This window comes from Agelaius tricolor, unplaced genomic scaffold (genome assembly GCF_023055355.1).
Source record: "Agelaius tricolor isolate 1412-34295 unplaced genomic scaffold, bAgeTri1.0.p SCAF_137, whole genome shotgun sequence".
In the NCBI taxonomy this organism is placed as follows: domain Eukaryota; kingdom Metazoa; phylum Chordata; class Aves; order Passeriformes; family Icteridae; genus Agelaius; species Agelaius tricolor.
In genome coordinates, this window is record NW_027269397.1 from 1 (window position 1) to 21253 (window position 21253).

The 21253-nt window shown below is 43.0% G+C and overlaps 1 protein-coding gene across 4 annotated transcripts; it reads right to left on the reverse strand.

The window, feature by feature from the left end:
* Positions 1-788: 788 nt before the first annotated feature.
* LOC139586767 (protein arginine N-methyltransferase 1) lies at positions 789-21071 on the reverse strand. Of its 4 annotated transcripts, none has more exons than XM_071420387.1 (7): positions 21005-21051; positions 18915-18968; positions 15262-15363; positions 11779-11934; positions 8850-8913; positions 6849-6991; positions 789-911 (listed from the first exon to the last, which is right to left on the reverse strand). In XM_071420387.1, the coding sequence occupies exons 1-7, from the start codon at positions 21032-21034 to the stop codon at positions 804-806; spliced, it is 657 nt and encodes a 218-aa protein (XP_071276488.1). In that variant the 5' UTR covers positions 21035-21051; the 3' UTR covers positions 789-803. The 4 variants fall into 4 exon arrangements, with proteins under 4 accessions (XP_071276488.1, XP_071276486.1, XP_071276489.1 ...); XM_071420385.1 differs by having other exon boundaries at positions 15262-15366; positions 21005-21034; XM_071420388.1 differs by lacking the exon at positions 18915-18968 and having other exon boundaries at positions 15262-15366; positions 21005-21071.
* Between the last annotated feature and the right edge of the window lie 182 nt (positions 21072-21253).

Here is a 21253-nt window from a genome sequence, read left to right on the forward strand (position 1 = left end):
AAAAATCCTGAAAAAAATCCCCAAAAAATCCTGAAAAAATTCAAAAAATTCCCCAAAAAATCCCGGAAAAATCCCAAAAAATTCTGTAAAATTCCCCAAAAAATCCCGAAAAATTCCCCAAAAATCCCAAAAAAATCTCTAAAAAATTCAAAAAAATCCCCCCAAAAATCCCAAAAAATTCCCCAAAAATTCTGAAAAAAATTCCAACAAATTCTCAAAAATTCCCTAAAAAATCTCTAAAAATTTCTGAAAAAATCCTGAAAAAATCTCTAAAAAATTCCCAAAAAACCCCAGAAAAATTCAAAAAAATATCCGAAAAATCCCCAAAAAATCCCCAAAAAAATCCGAAAAAAATCCAATAAATCCCCACTAAATTCCCACTAAATTCCCAATAAATTATTAATAAATTATTGATAAATTCCCAATAAAATCCCAATTTTTGGTGGCTCACAGTGGATCTTGTAGTCCTTGTACTGGCGATCCTCGATGGCCGTCACCTTCAGCTCCCACAAACAATCCCCAGAAATCCTCAAAAAATCCCTAAAAATTCCCCCAAAAAACCCCCAAAAATTCCCAAAAAATTTCCCAAAAATTCCCTAAAAAGTTTCAAAAAATTCCCCAAAAAATCCTGAAAAAATTCAAAAAATTCCTGAAAAAATCGCGAAAAAAATCCCCAAAAATCCCAAAAAATTCCGAAAAAAATTCCAAAAAATTCCGAAAAAAATCCCAAAAAATTCCGAAAAAAATCCCAAAAAATTCCCACTAAATTCCTAATAAATTCCCAATAAATTATGAATAAATTTTTAAATTTTTGGTGGCTCACAGTGGATCTTGTAGTCCTTGTACTGGCGATCCTCGATGGCCGTCACGTACAGGGTGGCGCGGTCAGGGAAGATCAGCCCGTCCGGGCTCTGTGCACGCAAAATTCCCACGTTATTCCAGAAAAAAAATGGAATTTTTTGGGGGAAATTTTGGGATTTTTTAGGGGATTTTTTGGGGATTTTTTGGGGAATTTTTTGGGATTTTTTTTGGGATTTTTTGGGGATTTTTTTGGGCATTTTTCGAGGAAATATTTGGATTTTTTGGAGATTTTTTGGGAATTTTCCTGGGAATTTTTTGGGATTTTTCCTGGGGATTTTAGGGGATTTTTTTTGGGATTTTTTGGGGCATTTTTCGAGGAAATATTTGGATTTTTGGGACATTTTTGGGGGGTTTTCTGGGGAATTTTCCAGGGATTTTTTGGTAACTTTCCTGGGATTTTAGGGGCGAATTTCTGGGATTTTAGGGGTGAATTCCTGGGGATTTTTGGGGTGAATTTGTGGGGACTTTTTGCGATTATTCCTGGATTTTGGGGGATTTTTCCTGGGTTTTTTTGCGATTTTTCCCGGGATTTTTGGGGTGAATTCTGGGGGATTTTTGGGGTGAATTCCTGGGGATTTTTGGGGGATTTTTCCCAGGATTTTTTGCGATTATTCCTGGGATTTTTGGGGTGAATTTCTGAGGATTTTTGGGGTGAATTTCTGGGGATTTTTTGCTATTATTCCCGCGATTTTTGGGGGATTTTTCCCGGGATTTTTTGCGATTATTCCCGCAATTTTTGGGGGATTTTTCCTGGGATTTTTTGTGATTATTCCCAGGATTTTTGGGGTGAATTTGGGGGATTTTGGGGCTCTCCCCAGCCACTTGTCCCTGCCATAGATGCCGTGTTCAGCATGGACTCATAGAACAGGCAATGGAACCTGGGGCTCTCAACCCGGGAATTTGGCTGATTTTTCATGCGATTTTTCCCAGGATTTTTTGTGATAATTCCCGGGATTTTTGGGGTAAATTCCCGGGATTTTTGGGGTGAATTTCTGGGATTTTTTGGGGTGAATTCTGGGGATTTTTGGGCTGAATTTCTGAGGATTTTGGAGGAGAATTTCTGGGATTTTTTGCGATTTTTCCTGGGGATTTTTTGCGATTTCTCCCAGGATTTTTTGTGATTATTCCCAGGATTTTTTGCGATTTTTTCCAGGATTTTTGGGGTGAATTCTGGGGATTTTTGGGCTGAATTCTGAGGATTTTTGAGGGGAATTTCTGAGGATTTTTGGGGCGAATTTCTGGGGATTTTTTGCGATTATTCCCACGATTTTGGGGGATTTTTCCCCGGATTTTTTTGCGATTTTTCCCAGGATTTTTTGCGATTTTTCCCAGGATTTTTTGTGATAATTCCCAGGATTTTTGGGGTGAATTTTTGGGGTGAATTTGGGGCATTTTGGGCTCTCACCAGCCACTTGTCACGGGCATAGATGCCGTGTTCAGCATGGACTCATAGAACAGGCAATGGAACCTGGGGCTCTGAACCTGGGCATTTTTCATGCGATTTTTCCCAGGATTTTTTGCAATTATTCCTGGGTTTTTTTTGCGATAATTCCCAGGATTTTTTGTGATTATTCCTGGGATTTTTGGGGTGAATTTGGGGGATTTTGGGGCTCTCACCAGCCACTTGTCGCGGGCATAGATGACGGTGTTCAGCATGGACTCATAGAACAGACAATGGAACCTGGGGCTCTGAACCCGGGCATTTGGGGAGTTTTCAGGGGATTTTTCCCAGGATTTTTGGGGTGAATTTGGGGATTTTTGGGGTGAATTTCTGGGGATTTTTTGCGATTATTCCTGGATTTTTGGGGTGAATTTCTGGGGATTTTTGGGGTGAATTTCTGGGGATTTTTTGCGATTATTCCCAGGATTTTTGGGGTAAATTCTGGAGATTTTGGGGGTGAATTCCTGGGGATTTTTGGGGCGAATTCTGGGGATTTTTTGCGATTATTCCCGGGTTTTTTGGGATGAATTCTGGGGATTTTTGGGGTGAATTTCTGGGGATTTTTTGTGATTATTCCTGGGATTTTGGGGTGAATTTTTGGGGTGAATTTGGGGGATTTTTGGGGTGAATTTCTGGGGATTTTTTGCAATTATTCCCACAATTTTGGGGGATTTTTCCCCGGATTTTTTGCGATTTTTCCCGGGTTTTTTTGCGATTATTCCCAGGATTTTCTGTGATAATTCCCGGGATTTTTGGGGTGAATTTTGGGGTGAATTTGGGGGATTTTGGGCTCTCACCAGCCACTTGTCCCTGCCATAGATGCCCGTGTTCAGCATGGACTCATAGAACAGACAATGGAACCTGGGGCTCTGAACCCGGGGATTTTTTGCGATTTTTCCCCGGATTTTTTGCGATTTTTCTGGGATTTTTGAGGTGGATTTCTGGGATTTTTGGGGTGAATTCCCAGGATTTTTGGGGTGAATTTCTGGGATTTTTGGGGTGAATTTTTGGGGATTTTTGAGGTGAATTTCTGGGGATTTTTTGTGATTTTTCCTGGGGATTTTTTGCGATTTCTCCCAGGATTTTTTGTGATTATTCCCAGGATTTTTTGCGATAATTCCCAGGATTTTTGGGGTAAATTCCCGGGATTTTTGGGGTGAATTTTTGGGGATTTTTGAGGTGAATTTCTGGGATTTTTTGTGATTTTTCCCCGGATTTTTTGCAATTTTTCCTGGGATTTTGGGCATTTTTCATGCGATTTTTCCCGGGTTTTTTTGCGATTTTCCCGGGATTTTTTGTGATAATTCCCAGGATTTTTTGTGATTTTTCCCGGGATTTTTGGGGTGAATTTGGGGCATTTTGGGGCTCTCACCAGCCACTTGTCCCTGCCATAGATGCCGTGTTCAGCATGGACTCATAGAACAGACAATGGAACCTGGGGCTCTGAACCCGGGGATTTTTCATGCGATTTTTCCCAGGATTTTTTGCGATTTTTCCTGGGTTTTTTTGCGATAATTCCCAGGATTTTTGGGGTAAATTCCCGGGATTTTTGGGGTGAATTTTTGGGGATTTTTGAGGTGAATTTCTGGGGATTTTTTGTGATTTTTCCCCGGATTTTTTGCGATTTTTCCTGGGATTTAGGGCATTTTTCATGCGATTTTTCCCGGGTTTTTTTGTGATAATTCCCAGGATTTTTTGTGATAATTCCTGGAATTTTTGGGGTGAATTTGGGGCATTTTGGGGCTCTCCCCAGCCACTTGTCCCTGCCATAGATGCCCGTGTTCAGCATGGACTCATAGAACAGGCAATGGAACCTGGGGCTCTGAACCCGGGGATTTGGGGGATTTTTCATGCGATTTTTCCCGCGATTTTTGGAGTAAATTCCTGGGGATTTTTGGGGTAAATTTGGGGAATTTTTGGGGTGAATTTGGGGCATTTGGGGCTCTCACCAGCCACTTGTCCCTGCCATAGATGCCGTGTTCAGCATGGACTCATAGAACAGGCAATGGAACCTGGGGCTCTGAACCCGGGGATTTTTTGCGATTTTTCCCCGGATTTTTGAGGTGGATTTCTGGGATTTTGGGGGTGAATTTTGGGATGAATTCCTGGGATTTTTGGGGTGAATTTCTGGGATTTTTGGGGGATTTTTCCCGGGATTTTTGGGGTGAATTTCTGGGATTTTTGGGGTCAATTTTTGGGGTGAATTCTGGGGATTTTTGTGTTGAATTCCTGGGGATTTTTGGGGTGAATTCTGGGGATTTTTGGGGGTGAATTCCTGGGGATTATTTGCGATTTTTCCTGGGATTTTTGGGGTGAATTCCTGGGGATTTTTTGTGATTATTCCCAGGATTTTTGGGGTCAATTCTGGTGATTTTTTGCGATTATTCCTGGGATTTTTGGGGTGAATTCTGGGGATTTTTCATGCGATTTTTCCTGGGTTTTTTTGTGATTATTCCCAGGATTTTTGGGGTAAATTCCTGGGATTTTTGGGGTGAATTTTTGGGGATTTTTGAGGAGAATTTCTGGGGATTTTTTGCGATTTTTCATGGGATTTTGGGGATTTTTCATGCGATTTTTCCCGCGATTTTTGGAGTAAATTCCTGGGGATTTTTGGGGTAAATTTGGGGAATTTTTGGGGTGAATTTGGGGCATTTTGGGGCTCTCACCAGCCACTTGTCGCGGGCATAGATGCCGTGTTCAGCATGGACTCATAGAACAGACAATGGAACCTGGGGCTCTGAACCCGGGCATTTTTTGCGATTTTTCCCCGGATTTTTTGCGATTATTCCCGCGATTTTTGGGGGATTTTTCCCGGGTTTTTTTGTGATTATTCCCAGGATTTTTGGGGTGAATTTGGGGGATTTTGGGCTCTCACCAGCCACTTGTCCCTGCCATAGATGCCGGTGTTCAGCATGGACTCATAGAACAGACAATGGAACCTGGGGCTCTGAACCCGGGGATTTTTTGTGATTTTTCCTGGGATTTTTGAGGTGGATTTCTGGGATTTTTGGGGTGAATTTTGGGATGAATTCCTGGGATTTTTGGGGTGAATTTCTGGGATTTTTGGGGGATTTTTCCCGGGATTTTTGGGGTGAATTTCTGGGATTTTTGGGGTCAATTTTTGGGGTGAATTCTGGGGATTTTTGTGTTGAATTCCTGGGGATTTTTGGGGTGAATTCTGGGGATTTTTGGGGTGAATTCCTGGGGATTATTTGCGATTTTTCCTGGGATTTTTGGGGTGAATTCCTGGGGATTTTTTGTGATTATTCCCAGGATTTTTGGGGTCAATTCTGGTGATTTTTTGCGATTATTCCTGGGATTTTTGGGGTGAATTCTGGGGATTTTTCATGCGATTTTTCCTGGGTTTTTTTGTGATTATTCCCAGGATTTTTGGGGTAAATTCCTGGGATTTTTGGGGTAAATTCCTGGGATTTTTGAGGAGAATTTCTGGGGATTTTTGCGATTTTTCATGGGATTTTGGGGATTTTTCATGCGATTTTTCCCGCGATTTTTGGAGTAAATTCCTGGGATTTTTGGGGTAAATTTGGGGAATTTTTGGGGTGAATTTGGGGCATTTTGGGGCTCTCACCAGCCACTTGTCGCGGGCATAGATGCCCGTGTTCAGCATGGACTCATAGAACAGACAATGGAACCTGGGGCTCTGAACCCGGGCATTTTTCATGCGATTTTCCCCGGATTTTTTGCGATTATTCCCGCGATTTTTGGGGGATTTTTCCCAGGATTTTTTGTGATTATTCCTGGGATTTTTGGGGAATTTGGGGGATTTTGGGGCTCTCACCAGCCACTTGTCCCTGCCATAGATGCCCGTGTTCAGCATGGACTCATAGAACAGACAATGGAACCTGGGGCTCTGAACCCGGGGATTTTTCATGCGATTTTTCCCGGGATTTTTGAGGTGGATTTCTGGGATTTTGGGGGTGAATTTTGGGGGATTTTTGGGATGAATTCCTGGATTTTTGGGGTGAATTTCTGGGATTTTTGGGGGATTTTTCCCGGGATTTTTGGGGTGAATTTCTGGGATTTTTGGGGTCAATTTTTGGGGTGAATTCTGGGGATTTTTGGGGTGAATTCTGGGGATCTTTGTGTTGAATTCCTGGGGATTTTTGGGGTGAATTCTGGGGATTTTTGGGGTGAATTCCTGGGGATTATTTGCGATTTTTCCTGGATTTTTGGGGTGAATTCCTGGGGATTTTTTGTGATTATTCCCAGGATTTTTGGGGTCAATTCTGGTGATTTTTTGCAATTATTCCTGGGATTTTTGGGGTGAATTCTGGGGATTTTTCATGCGATTTTTCCTGGGTTTTTTGTGATTATTCCCAGGATTTTTGGGGTAAATTCCTGGGATTTTTGGGGTAAATTCCTGGGATTTTTGAGGAGAATTTCTGGGGATTTTTTGCGATTTTTCATGGATTTTGGGGATTTTTCATGCGATTTTTCCCGCGATTTTTGGAGTAAATTCCTGGGGATTTTTGGGGTAAATTTGGGGAATTTTTGGGGTGAATTTGGGGCATTTTGGGGCTCTCACCAGCCACTTGTCACGGGCATAGATGACGGTGTTCAGCATGGACTCATAGAACAGACAATATCCCATCCATTCACTGATGATGATGTCGACTTTCTCCACCGGCAGCTCCACCTCCTCCACTTTGCCCTTGATGATGGAAACCACTGGGAAAAAATGGGAAAATTTGGGAAAATTTGGGAAAAAGTTGGGTTTTAGGGGGATTCTGGGGTTTGGGTATTTTTTGGGGGGTTTTGGGGGTTTTTGGAGGGGTTTTTAGGGGGATTTTGGGGGATTTTTGAGGGTTTTTTTTGGATTTTTTTTGGATTTTAAAAGGGATTTTTAGAGGGGATTTTGAGAGAATTATTTGGGATTTTTTTGGGATTTAGGGGAAATTTTAGGGGGAATTTTAGGGAGAATTTTGGAGGATTTGGGGGAATTTTTGGAGGATTTTAGGGGCAATTTTAGGGGCAATTTTGGAGGATTTTAGGGAGAATTTTAGGAGCAATTTGGGAGGATTTTAGGGGAATTTTTGGAAGATTTTAGGGGAATTTTTGGAGGATTTTAGGGGCAATTTTAGGGGGAATTTTGGAGGATTTAGGGGAATTTTAGAGGCAATTTTGGGGAATTTTAAGGGGAATTTTTGGAGGATTTGGGGGATTTTTGAGGTTTTTTTTGGGAGATTTTGGGATTTTTTTGGGGGATTTTAGAAGGGATTTTTAGAGGGGATTTTGGGGGAATTATTTGGGATTTTTTTGGGATTTTAGGGAGAATTTTAGGGGCAAATTTGGAGGATTTTAGGGGGAATTTTGGAGGATTTTAGAGGCAATTTTGGAGGATTTTAGGGGGATTTTAGGGTGAATTTTTGGAGGATTTTAGGGGGAATTTTGGAGGATTTTAGGGGCAATTTTAGGGGCAATTTTGGGGATTTTAGGGAAAATTTTAGGGGGAATTTTGGAGGATTTTAGGGGGAATTTTTGAGGTTTTTTTGGGGGGATTTTGGGATTTTTTGGGATTTGTTTGGGGATTTTAGAAGGGATTTTTAGAGGGGATTTTGGGGGAATTATTTGGGATTTTTGGGGGGGATTTTGGGGGAATTTTTGGGATTTTTTTGGGATTTTAAAAGGGATTTTTAGAGGGGATTTTGGAGGAACTATTTGGAATTTTTTGGGGGATTTTGGGGGAATTATTTGGGATTTTTTGAGGGATTTCAGAGTGAATTTTGGAGAATTTTAGGGAGAATTTTAGGGGCAATTTTGGAAGGGATTTTAGGGGTAATTTTTGGAGGATTTTGGGTTTTTTTTGGGGGGGTTTCGGGATTTTTTGGGGGATTTTAAAAGGGATTTTTAGAGGGGATTTTGGGGGAATTTTTGGACGATTTTAGGGAGAATTTTAGGGGCAATTTTGGAGGATTTTAGGGGGAATTTTTGGACGATTTTTGGGGGAATTTTAGGGGCAATTTTGGGGAATTTTAGGGAGAATTTTTGGAGGATTTTGGGGGATTTTTGAGGTTTTTTGGGGGGGTTGGGAATTTTTGGGGGGATTTTAAAAGGGATTTTTGAGGGGATTTTGGGGGAATTATTTGGGATTTTGGGGGGATTTGAGAGAATTATTTGGGATTTTTTTGGGGATTTTAGGGGGAATTTTGGAGGATTTTAGGGAGAATTTTGGGGAGAATTTTTGGAGGATTTGTGGGAAAATTTTGGAGGATTTTAGGGAGAATTTTAGGGGGAATTTTGGAGGATTTTAGGGGGAATTTTAGAGGGAATTTTTGGACGATTTTGGGGTTTTTTTGGGGGGCTTGGAGATTTTTTTTTAATTTTTAAAGGGATTTTTAGAGGGGTTTTAAGTAGGATTTTTGGGGAATTTCTGGGATTCTTTGGGGATTTTTGGAGATTTTGGGGTGATTTTTGGGAATTTTTGGGTGATTATTTTTTATTTTGGGGTTCCAGTGATTCTGGGGGTGATTTTTGTGGATTTTTGGGGGATTTTGGGCGTTTTTGGGGTGAATTTTGGGGCTCTCACCATGGTCCAGTTTGTTGGCCTTGACGATCTTGACGGCGTAGTCGGAGATGCTGGAGCACTCGATCTGGGGAGGGAGCAAATCAACCCCAAAATGGCCCAAATTCACCGCAAAAATCGCCTCAAAATCCCCCAAAATACACCCCAAAATCCACCTCAAAATCTGCCCTAAAATCACCCAAATTCACCCGAAAAATCGCCTCAAAACCACCTCAAAATGCCACAAATTCACCCAAAATCCACCCCGAAATCCACCCAAAATCACCCAAATTCACCTCAAAATTCACCTCAAAATGCCCCAAATTCACCCCAAAATCCGCCTCAAATCCACCCCAAATTCACCCCAAAAATCGCCTCAAAATTCACCCCAAAATCCACCCGAAAATGCCCCAAATCCACCCGAAAATCCACCCGAAAATCCACCTGAAAATGCCCCAAATTCACCCCAAAATTCACCCTAAAATGCCACAAATTCACCCCAAAATCCACCTCAAAATCTGCCCTAAAATGCTCCAAATTCACCTCAAAATCCCCCCTAAAATCCCCAAATTCAACCCAAAATCCCCCTCAAAATCCACCCCAAAATCCACTTTAAAATTCCCTAAATTCACCCCAAAATCCACCTCAAATGCCCCAAATTCACCTTAGAATCCACCCCAAAATCCACCTCAAAATCCCCCAAATTCACCTCAAAAATCGCCTCAAAATGCCCCAAATTCACCCTAAAATCCGCCTCAAAATCCACCCCAAAATCCACCCCGAAATGCCCCAAAATTCACCCCAAAATCCACCCCAAAATCCACCTCAAAATGCCCCAAATTCACCCCAAAATACACAAAATTCACCCCAAAATTGCCTCAAAATTCCAAAATTCACCCCAAAATCCCCCCAAACTGCTCCAAATGGCCCCAAATTTTCCCAAAATCCCCGGAATTCACCCCAAAAATTCAGATTTACCCCAATGACCCTCCTGGCCTGGATTTAGCAGCAAACATGGAGCAAATCTCAGTGCCAGCACCCCAAAAATTGCCTAAAAATTCCCCAAAAATGCCTAAAAAAAGCCCTGAACTCCCCCCAAACTGCTCCAACGGCCCCAAATTTTCCCAAAATCCCCGAAATTCACCCCAAAAATTTAAATTTACCCCAATGACCCTCCTGGCCCCGGCCTTGGCTGTGAACATGCAGAGGATGCCGGTGAAAAACCCCAAAAATTCCCCAAAAAATGGGCAAAAAAAGCCCCGAATTCACCCGAAACTGCTCCAAACGGCCCCAAATTTTCCCAAAATCCCTGAAATTCACCCCAAAAATTTAAATTTACTCCAATGACCCTCCTGGCCCTGGCCTTGGCAGCGAACATGCAGAGGATGCCGGTGCCAGGACCCACAAAATGCCCAAAAAATGCCTTAAAAATCCCCAAAAAAAAGCCCAAAAAAAGCCCGAAACGGCCCCAAATTTTCCCAAAATCCCCGAAATTCACCCCAAAAATTTAAATTTACCCCAATGACCCTCCTGGGCCTGAATCTGGAAGCAAACATGGAGAAAATCTCAGTGCCAGGACCCCAAAAATACCTAAAAATTGCCTTAAAAATACCCAAAAAAACCCCCGAACTCCCCCGAAATGGCTCCAAACGGCCCCAAATTTTCCCAAAATCCCCGAAATTCACCCCAAAATTTCAGCTTTACCCCAATGACCCTCCTGGCCCTGGATTTGGCTGCGAACATGCAGAGGATCCCATTCAAAAACTCCCAAAATTGCCTGAAAAATGCCCAAAAATTGCCTAAAAAAAGCCCGAATTTCGCGAAACGGCCCCAAATTTTCCCAAAATCCCAGGAATTCACCCCAAAAATTTAAATTTACCCCAATGACCCTCCTGGCCTGGATTTAGCAGCGAACATGGAGAAAACCTCAGTGCCAGGACCCCAAAAATACTTAAAAATTGCTTAAAAAATGCCTTAAAAATCCCCAAAAAAAGCCTGAAACGGCCCCAAATTTTCCCAAAATCCCCGGAATTCACCCCAAAAATGGAATTTACCCCAATGACCCTCCTGGCCCGGCCTTGGCAGCGAACATGCAGAGGATCCCAGTGAAAAACCCCAAAAAATGCCTTAAAAACACACAAAAAAAGCCTAAAAAAAGGTAAAAAAAGCCCCGAATTTCGCGAAACTGCCCCAAATTTTCCCAAAATCCCAGGAATTCACCCCAAAAATTGGAATTTACCCCAATGACCCTCCTGGCCTGGATTTAGCAGCGAACATGGAGAAGACCTCAGCGCCAGGACCCCAAAAATACCCAAAAATTGCTTTAAAAATGCCTTAAAAATCCCCAAAAAAAGCCCGAAACGGCTCCAAATTTTCCCAAAATCCCCGGAATTCACCCCAAAAATTTAAATTTACCCCAATGACCCTCCTGGCCCCGGCCTTGGCTGCGAACATGCAGAGGATGCCAGAGCCAGGACCCCAAAATTCCCCAAGAAATTCCCAAAAATTGCCTAAAAATTGCCCCGAATTTCACGAAACTGCCCCAAATTTTCCCAAAATCTCAGGAATTCACCCCAAAATTTCAGATTTACCCCAATGACCCTCCTGGGCCTGGATTTAGGAGCAAACTTGGAGAAAACCTCAGTGCCAAAACGCCAAAATTCCCAAAAAAATGCCCAAAAAAAGCCGAAAAAAAGGCCCGAATTTCGCGGAACGGCCCCAAATTTTCCCAAAATCCCAGGAATTCACCCCAAAATTTTAAATTTACCCCAATGACCCTCCTGGCCTGGATTTAGCAGCAAAAATGGAGAAAATCTCAGCGCCAGGACCCCAAAAATACCCAAAAATTGCTTTAAAAATGCCTTAAAAATCCCCAAAAAAAGCCCAAAAAAAGCCCGAAACGGCCCCAAATTTTCCCAAAATCCCCGGAATTCACCCCAAAAATGGAATTTACCCCAATGACCCTCCTGGCCCCGGCCTTGGCAGCGAACATGCAGAGGATGCCGGTGCCGCTGCCCACGTCCAGCACCACCTTGTCCTTGAACAGGTGCCGGTTGTGGAACATGGAGTTGCGGTAGGTGAGCGTCCGCACCTCGTCCTTCAGCATCTCCTGGGGACAAAGGGGTTAAAAAAATCCACGTGAAACCCCCTCAAAACACCCCAAAAATCCACTTTAAAATTCCCAAAAATCCCCTCAAAAATCCCCCAAAAATCCACTTTAAAATCCCTAAAGATCCACTTTAAAATCCCCTTAAAACCCCCCCAAAAATCCACTTTAAAATCCCCTTAAAACCCCCCAAAAATCCACTTTAAAATTCCCTTAAATCCCCCAAAATCCCCTCAAAAATCCCCTTATAATCCCCCAAAAATCCACTTTTAAATCCCCCAAAAATCCACTTTGAAATCCCCCAAAAATCCACTTTAAAATCCCCAAAAATCCACTTTGAACCCTCCAAAAATCCACTTTGAAATCCACTTTAAAATTCCCTTAAAATCCCCCCAAAAATCCACTTTAAACCCCCCAAAAAATCCAGTTTGAAATCCCCTTAAAATCCCCTTAAAAGCCCCCAAAAATCCCCTTAAAACCCCCCAAAAATGCCATTTAAACCCTCTCAAAATCCCCTTAAAATCCCCCCAAAAAGCCACTTTAAACCCCTTAAAATCCCCTTAAACTGCCCCCAAAATCCCCTGAAAATCCCCCCCAAAATCCCCTCAAAACCCCCAAAAATCCCATTTAAACCCCCTCAAAACCCCCAATCATCCCCCCAAAAATCCACTTCAAACCCCTTAAAATCCTCCTCAAAATCCCCCAAAATTCCCATTTAAATCCCCCAAAATTCCCATTTAAACTCCCCAAAATTCCCACTTAAGCCCCCAAAATCCCATTTCAACCCCCCAGGTGATTTTGGGGCGATTTTGGGGTGATTTGGGGTGGGATTTTGGGTGATTTTGGGCTGATTTGGGGTGGGATTTTGGGGCGATTTTTGGCTGACTTTGGGCTGATTTTGGGGTGACTGGGCTGATTTGGGGGTGATTTTGGGCTGATTTTTGGCTGATTTTGGGGTGATTTTGGGGTGACTTTGGGCTGATTTTTGGCTGACTTTGGGATTTTTGGCTGATTTTGGGCTGATTTTGAGGCTGATTTTGAGGCTGATTTTGGGCTGATTTTGGGCTGATTTTGGGCTGATTCTGGGGCTGATTTTGGGCTGATTTTGAGGCTGATTTTGGGTGCTTTTTGGCTGGGATTTTGGGGTGATTTTGAGGCTGATTTTGGGTGATTTTGGGATGATTTTGGGGGTGATTTTGGGCTGATTTTGGGCTGGGATTTTGGGGTGATTTTGGGCTGATTCTGGGGGTGACTTTGGGGTGATTTGGAGGCTGATTCTGGAGTGATTCTGGGCTGATTTGGGGTGGGATTTTGGGGTGGATTTTGGGCTGATTTGGGGTGGGATTTTGGGCTGATTTTGGGCTGGGATGTTGGGGTGACTGGGGATGATTTGGGGGTGATTTGGGGGCTGATTTTGGGCTGATTTTCGGGTGATTTTGGGGTGATTTTTGGCTGACTTTGGGGTGACTTTGGGGGTGATTTTGGGCTGATTTTGGGTGACTTTGGGGTGGAATTTTGGGCTGATTTTGGGGTGGGATTTTTGGCTGATTTTTGGCTGACTTTGGGGATGATTTGGGGGTGACTGGGGCTGATTCTGTGCTGATTTTGGGGTGACTTTGGGCTGATTTTGGGGGTGATTTGGAGGCTGATTCTGGGGTGATTTTGGGGCGATTTTGGGCTGATTTTGGGGTGGGATCTTGGGCTGATTCTGGGCGATTTTGGGCTGATTTTGAGGCTGATTCTGTGGTGATTTTGGGGCGATTTTGGGCTGATTTTGAGGCTGATTTTGGGTGATTTTGGGCTGATTTTGGGGTGACTTTGGGGTGAATTTGGGCTGACCTTGGGATGATTCTGAGGCGATTTTGGGGTGGGATTTTGGGGCGATTTTGGGTGACTTTGGGCTGATTCTGGGCTGATTTTGGGGTGGAATTTTGGGCTGATTTTGGGGGTGACTTTGGGCTGATTTTGGGGTGATTTGGAGGCTGATTTTGGGGAGATTTTGGGGTGATTTTGGGCTGATTTGGAGGCTGATTCTGGGGTGCTTTTAGGCTGATTTTGGGGTGGGATTTTGGGTGACTTTAGGGTGGATTTTGGGCTGATTTTGAGGCTGATTTTGGGCTGATTTGGAGGCTGATTTGGGGTGGGATTTTGGGGTAATTTTTGGCTAACTTTGGGGTGACTTTGGGGGTGATTTGGAGGCTGATTCTGGGGTGATTTTGGGGCGATTTTGGGCTGATTTTGGGGGTGACTTTGGGGTGATTCTGGGGTGATTTTTGGCTGACTTTGGGCTGATTTTGGGGCTGATTCTGGGCTGATTTTGGGCTGATTTTGAGCTGATTTTTGGCTGACTTTGGGGTGATTTTGGGCTGATTTTGAGGCTGATTTTGGGTGCTTTTTGGCTGGGATTTTGGGGGGATTTTGGGGTGATTTTGGGGTGATTTTGAGGTGACTTTCAGGTGATTTTGGGGTGACTTTGGGATGGGATTCTGGGCTGACTTTGGGGCTGATTCTGGGCTGATTTTGGGTGATTTTTGGGTGATTTTGGGGCTGATTTGGGGTGATTTGGGGTGGGATTCTGGGGGGATTTTGGGGTGGGATTTTGGGCTGATTCTGGGCGATTTTGGGGTGATTTGGAGGCTGATTCTGGGGTGACTTTGGGCTGATTTTTGGCTGACTTTGGGGTGGGATTTTTGGCTGATTTTGGGCTGATTTTGAGGCTGATTTTGAGGCTGATTTTGGGCTGATTTGAGGGTGATTCTGGGGTGATTTTGGGCTGATTTTGGGTGCTTTTTGGCTGGGATTTTGGGGTGATTTTGAGGCTGATTTTGGGTGATTTTGGGATGATTTTGGGGGTGATTTTGGGCTGATTTTGGGCTGGGATTTTGGGGTGATTTTGGGCTGATTCTGGGGGTGATTTTGGGCTGATTTGGAGGCTGATTCTGAGGTGATTTTGGGGCGATTTTGGGCTGATTTTTAGGCTGGTTCTGGGGTCCTTTTAGGGTGATTTTGGGGTGACTTTGGGGTGATATTTTGGGCTGATTTTGGGCTGATTTGGGGTGGGATTTTGTGCTGATTTTTAGGCTGTTTTTGGGGTGTTTTTAGGGTGATTTTGGGGTGGGATTTTTGGCTGATTTTTGGCTGACTTTGGGCTGATTTTGGGGCTGATTCTGGGCTGATTTTGGGCTGATTTTGGGGCTGATTCTGGGCTGATTTTGGGCTGATTTTGGGGCTGATTTTGGGTGATTTTGGGCTGGGATTTTGGGCTGATTCTGGGGTGATTCTGGGCTGATTCTGGGCTGATTCTGGGCTGATTTTTGGCCCCTTTGGTACCTCGTGGATGCCGAAGTGGGCGTAGGAGTCGAAGTAATAATCCTTGGAGGTCATGTCCTCAGCACTGGGCTTGGCACTGCCCTCCCCGGGGGGACACGACACCTGCTTGGGAATGACAGCAGAAATGGGGAAAAGAGCAAAAATCCCGTGAAAAAGAACCAAAATCCCAGTGAAAATAGAAAAAATCCCATTAAAATAGAAAAAATCCCGTTAAAAATAGAAAAAATCCCGTTAAAAATGGAAAAAAATCCCATTAAAAATGGAAAAAATCCCGTTAAAATAGAAAAAATCCCATTAAAAATAACCAAAATCCCATTAAAATAGAAAAAATCCCGTTAAAAATGGAAAAAATCCCATTAAAAATAACCAAAATCCCATGGAAAATAGGAAAACACCCATTAAAAATAACAGAAATCTCATTGAAATAGAAAAAAAATCCATTTAAAATAACAGAAATCTCATGAAAAATAGAAAAAAATCCCATGGAAAATAGAAAAAATCTCATTAAGAATAGAAAAAATCTCATTAAAAATAAAAGAAATCCCACTAAAAATGACAAAAATCCCATTAAAATAGAAGAAATCCCGTTAAAATGGAAAAAATCCCATGAAAAATAGAAAAAATCTCATTAAAATAGAAAAAATCTCATTAAAATAGAAAAAATCTCATTAAAATAGAAAAATTCTCATTTAAAATAGAAAAAATCCCATCAAAATCCCATTAAAAACAACCAAAATCCCATTCAAAATAACAAAATCCCATTAAAACCCCATTCAAAGCACCCAAATCCCATTCAAATCCCACTAAAAATAACCTAAATCCCATCAAAACCCAGTCAAAACACCCAAATCCCAATAAAAACATCAAAATCCCATTCAAAACACATAAATCCCATTAGAAACAACAAAATCCCATTCAAAACAGCCAAAATCCCATCAAAACCCCATTCAAAACACACAAATCCCACTAAAACCCCAATAAAAACATCAAAATCCCACTAAATGACCAAAATCCCATAAAAACCCCATTAAATGACCCAAACCCCACTAAAATCCCATAAAAACCAGCAAAACCCCATTAAAATCCCATTAAAAACACCAAAACCCCACTAAAATCCCATAAAAAACACCAAAACCCCACTAAAACCCCATAAAAACACCAAATCCCCACTAAAATCCCACTAAATGACCAAAATCCCATTAAAATCCCATTAAAATCCCATTAAAAACACCCAAACCCCACTAAAATCCCACTAAAATCCCACTAAAATCACCAAAACCCCATAGAAACCCCATAAAAACACCCAAATCCCATTAAAAGACCAAAATCCCACTAAAATCCCATTAAAATCAGCAAAATCCCATTAAAAATAACCAAACCCCACTAAAATCCCATTAAATGACCAAAATCCCATAAAAACCCCATTAAAACACCAAAATCCCAGTAAAACCCCATTAAAATCAGTAAAACCCCATTAAAAACACCAAAACCCCACTAAAATCCCATTAAAATCAGCAAAATCCCATAAAAATCCCATAAAAATGACCAAAACCCCATTAAAGACCCATTAAATGACCAAAATCCCACTAAAATCCCATTAAAATCACCAAAATCCCATTAAAATCACCAAAACCCCATAGAAACCCCATTAAATGACCCAAATCCCATTAAAATCCCATTAAAAACACCAAAACCCCACTAAAACCCCACAAAACCACCAAAATCCCATTAAAATCCCATTAAAACACCAAAACCCCATAGAAACCCCACAAAAATGACCAAAACCCCATAGAAACCCCATTAAAAACACCCAAGCCCCACTAAAATCCCATTAAATGACCCAAATCCCATTAAAACCCCATAAAAATGACCAAAACCCCACAAAAATCCTATTAAATGTCTAAAATCCCATTAAAATCAGCAAAACCCCACTAAAATCCCATAAAAATGACCCAAACCCCACTAAAATCCCATTAAAAACACCAAAACCCCATAGAAACCCCATAAAAAACACCAAAATCCCACTAAAATCACCAAAACCCCATAGAAACCCCATTAAAAACACCCAAACCCCACTAAAATCCCATTAAATGACCAAAACCCCACTAAAATCCCATTAAAAACATCAAAACCCCACTAAAACCCCATTAAAATCAGTAAAATCCCATAAAAAACACCAAAACCCCATAAAAACCCCATAAAAACACCAAATCCCATTAAAACCCCATTAAATGACCCAAACCCCACTAAAATCCCATTCAATGACCCAAATCCCATTAAAACCCCATAAAAATGACCAAAACCCCACAAAAATCCTATTAAATGTCTAAAATCCCATTAAAATCAGCAAAACCCCACTAAAATCCCATTAAAAACACCCAAACCCCACTAAAACCCCATTAATTTCCCATTATTTGGGTTTTCCCCCCAGAATTTGGGATTTTTTTTCAGGGATTTGGGGTTTTGGGGCCACATTTGGGGTTTTCAGGAATATTTGGGGTTTTTGGGGCCACATTTGGGTTTTTAAGAATATTTGGGGTTTTTCCCCCCAGAATTTGGGATTTTTTCAGGGATTTGGGGTTTTGGGGCCGCATTTGGGGTTTTCAGGAATATTTGGGGTTTTCCCCAGAATTTGGGTTTTTTTCCCCAGAATTTCGGGGTTTTCAGGGCAGATTTTGGGGTTTTTTGGGGGATTTTTGGGGGTATTTTTGGGGGGTTTATGGGGTTTTTTTTGGGGTATTTTTGGGGGTTTTTCCCCAGAATTTCAGGGTTTTCAGGGCAGATTTTGGGGTATTTTTGGGGTTTTTTTTTGGGGTATCTTTGGGGTTTTTTTGAGGATTTTTTTGGGGTATTTTTGAGGATTTTTTCCCCAGAATTTCAGGGTTTTCAGGGCTGATTTTGGGTTTTTTTGGGATATTTTTGGGGTTTTTTTTTGGCTGATTTTTGCAGTATTTTTTGGGGTATTTTTTGGGGTTATTTCCCCAGAATTTTGGGGTTTTCAGGGCTGATTTTGGGGTTTTTGGGGGATTTTTTTGAGTTTTTTTGGGGATATTTTTTGGGATATTTTTGCGGTATTTTTGGGGTATTTTTTAGGGTTATTTCCCCAGAATTTTGGGGGTTTTGGGGTATTTTTTGGGGTATTTTTGGGGGTTTTTGGGGGTATTTTTTGGGGGATTTTTTTAGGATTATTTCCCCAGAATTTCAGGGTTTTCAGAGCAGATTTTGGGTATTTTTGGGGTATTTTTGGCTGATTTTTGGGGTATTTTTTGGGGTTATTTCCCCAGAATTTCAGGGTTTTCAGGGCTGATTTTGGGGTTTTTGGGGGTATTTTTTGGGATATTTTTGGAATACTTTTGGGATTTTTTGGGGTATTTTTGGGGGTAATTTTTGGGATATTTTTTGGGTTTTTTTGGGATATTTTTTGGGGTATTTTTGGGTATTTTCCCCCAGAATTTTGGGGCTGAATTTGGGGTTTTTCCCCCAAAATTTCAGATTTTTCCCCCAAAAATTTCAGATTTTTCCCCCAAAATTTCCGATTTTCCCCAGAATTTTGTGGGGTTTTTTCTGGCCTTTGTGATTTTGGGTTTTTCGGGGCTGACTTTGGTTTTTGGGGGATTTTTGGGGCAGAATTTGGGGTTTCCAGCAGTATTTACATCCTCCCGAGGCGGCCGCAGGCTCATCCCGTGGGCCAGGGTGGCCACAAAATTCTGGGGAAAGAGGAACGAGAAAAGTCACCCCAAAAACCCCAAAAACGGGGCTGGGGACCCCAAAAATGGGGAGGGGGACCCCAAAAATGGGGAGGGGGACCCCAAAAATGGGGTTGGGGGAGCCTAAATTGGGGTTTTAGGGGAAAAAATGGAATTTTGGGTCCCTAAAATGGAGTTTTGGGGTTAAAAATGGGATTTTGGGAGCCCAAATTGGGGTCAAAAATGGGATTTTGTGAGTCCAAATTGGGGTTTTGGGGTTAAAAATGGAATTTTGGGAGCCTAAAATGGAGTTTGGGGGGAAAAAATGGGATTTTGGGACCCTAAATTGGAGTTTTATGGGAAAAAATGGGGTGGGGACCCTAAAATTGGGGTTGGGGGAGCCTAAAATGGAGTTTGGGGTTAAAAATGGAATTTTGGGAGCCTAAATTGGGGTTTTAGGGGGGAAAATGGAATTTTGGGAGCCTAAAATGGAGTTTTGGGGGGAAAAATGGAATTTTGGGAGCCTAAATTGGGGTTTTAGGGGGGAAAATGGAATTTTGGGAGCCTAAATTGGGGTTTTGGGGTAAAAAATGGAATTTTGGGAGCCTAAATTGGGGTTTTAGGGGGAAAAATGGGATTTTGGGACCCTAAAATGGAGTTTAAGGGGGAAAAATGGGATTTTGGGAGCCCAAATTGGGGTTGGGGGATCCTAAAATGGAGTTTGGGGTAAAAAATGGAATTTTGGGAGCCTAAATTGGGGTTTTAGGGGAAAAAATGGGATTTTGGGAGCCTAAATTGGAGTTTTAGGGGGAAAAATGGAATTTTGGGAGCCTAAATTGGAGTTTTGGGGTTAAAAATGGAATTTTGGGAGGCTAAATTGGAGTTTTAGGGGAAAAATGGAATTTTGGGGCCCTAAAATGGGGTTTTGGGGGGAAAAATGGGATTTTGGGAGCCTAAATTGTGGTTTTAGGGGAAAAAATGGAATTTTGGGACCCTAAATTGGGGTTTTGGGGTTAAAAATGGGATTTTGGGAGCCTAAATTGGGGTTTTTGGGGTCAAATATGGGGTGGGGGACCCTAAAATTGGGGTTGGGGTCCCTAAAATGGGGTTGGGAGGTCCTGACCCCAATTTTGGGGGGTCCCTGACCTGAAATTTTGGGGTCTCTGAAGATTTTGGGGCGCCCAGACCCCAAATTTTGGGGACCCTGACCTGAAATTTTGGGGTCTCTGAAGATTTGGGGGGTCCCAGACCCCAAATTTTGGGGTCAGCCCCGAATTTTTGGGGGTTTCCAGCAGCTCCTGTGTCCCCCCCCAATCACGACCCCCCCCAATATCGCGACAAGCCCCGCCCCTATCGCCCCCCCCTCCAAATTTGGGATTTTTTAAGGGGGTCCCGGACCCTTCAGAGCCACGTGGACCCCAAAAAATCCCTCCCGGACCCCCAAAAAATCCTCCCAGGACCCCAAAAAATGCCCCCCAAAAGAGCCCCCAGACTCATTTAAGCACTCCCCAATCGCATCAGGGACCCCCAACCCCAAAAGTGACCCCAAAAAAGCCCCAAAAATTCGCGCCCAGCCCTAAAAAAGCTGCCCCAGCCTCATTAAAGCCCCCCCAGCCTCATTAGAGCCCCAGACCCAATTGGAGCCCCCCGGACCCCTCAGGCCTCACTAAATCCCCCCTCAATCCTCTCAGGGACCCCTCCAAATTCTCCCCAAAACCTCCTCAAAACCCCCCCAAACCTCATGAAACCCCCCCAACTCCATTAAAAACCCCTCAAATCTGACTTAAAACGCCCCAAAATTTTACTAAAACCTCTAAAAATTGATTAAAAGCCCCAAAATTTCACTAAAAACCTCCCGGCCCCCTCAGCCCCCTCAGAGCCGCCCCCCCCCCCATCCCTGAGGGGCCCCTCCGAGCCCCCCCCCGGTCCCCCCCGGTGGTTTCTGAGCGCTTTTCCCGCCTCTCCGGGCCCGCTTTTCCCTCAGGGCCGGCGGATTTTTGGCCGATTTCGCCTTTTTTTGCCCCATTTTCGGCGCTTTCCCGCGGAGCCCCGCTCACCTCCATGATACAATTGGCCGCCTCCGCCATCTTGTGAGCGCGAGGAGCGGCCCCCACCCCCTTTGCCTTTTATAGCGGGGGCGGGGCCGCCGCGCGCCCCCCGCGCCTTTCCATTGGCGGTCGATTCCCGCTTGCTTCCTTCTCATTGGGCGGCGGAAATGCCAATCAGGATTAACCCAGCCCCTGAGCGTTGATTGGGCGGGGTGGTTGTCAGTCATGGCTGAACGCAAAGCCACGCCCACGAGGCGG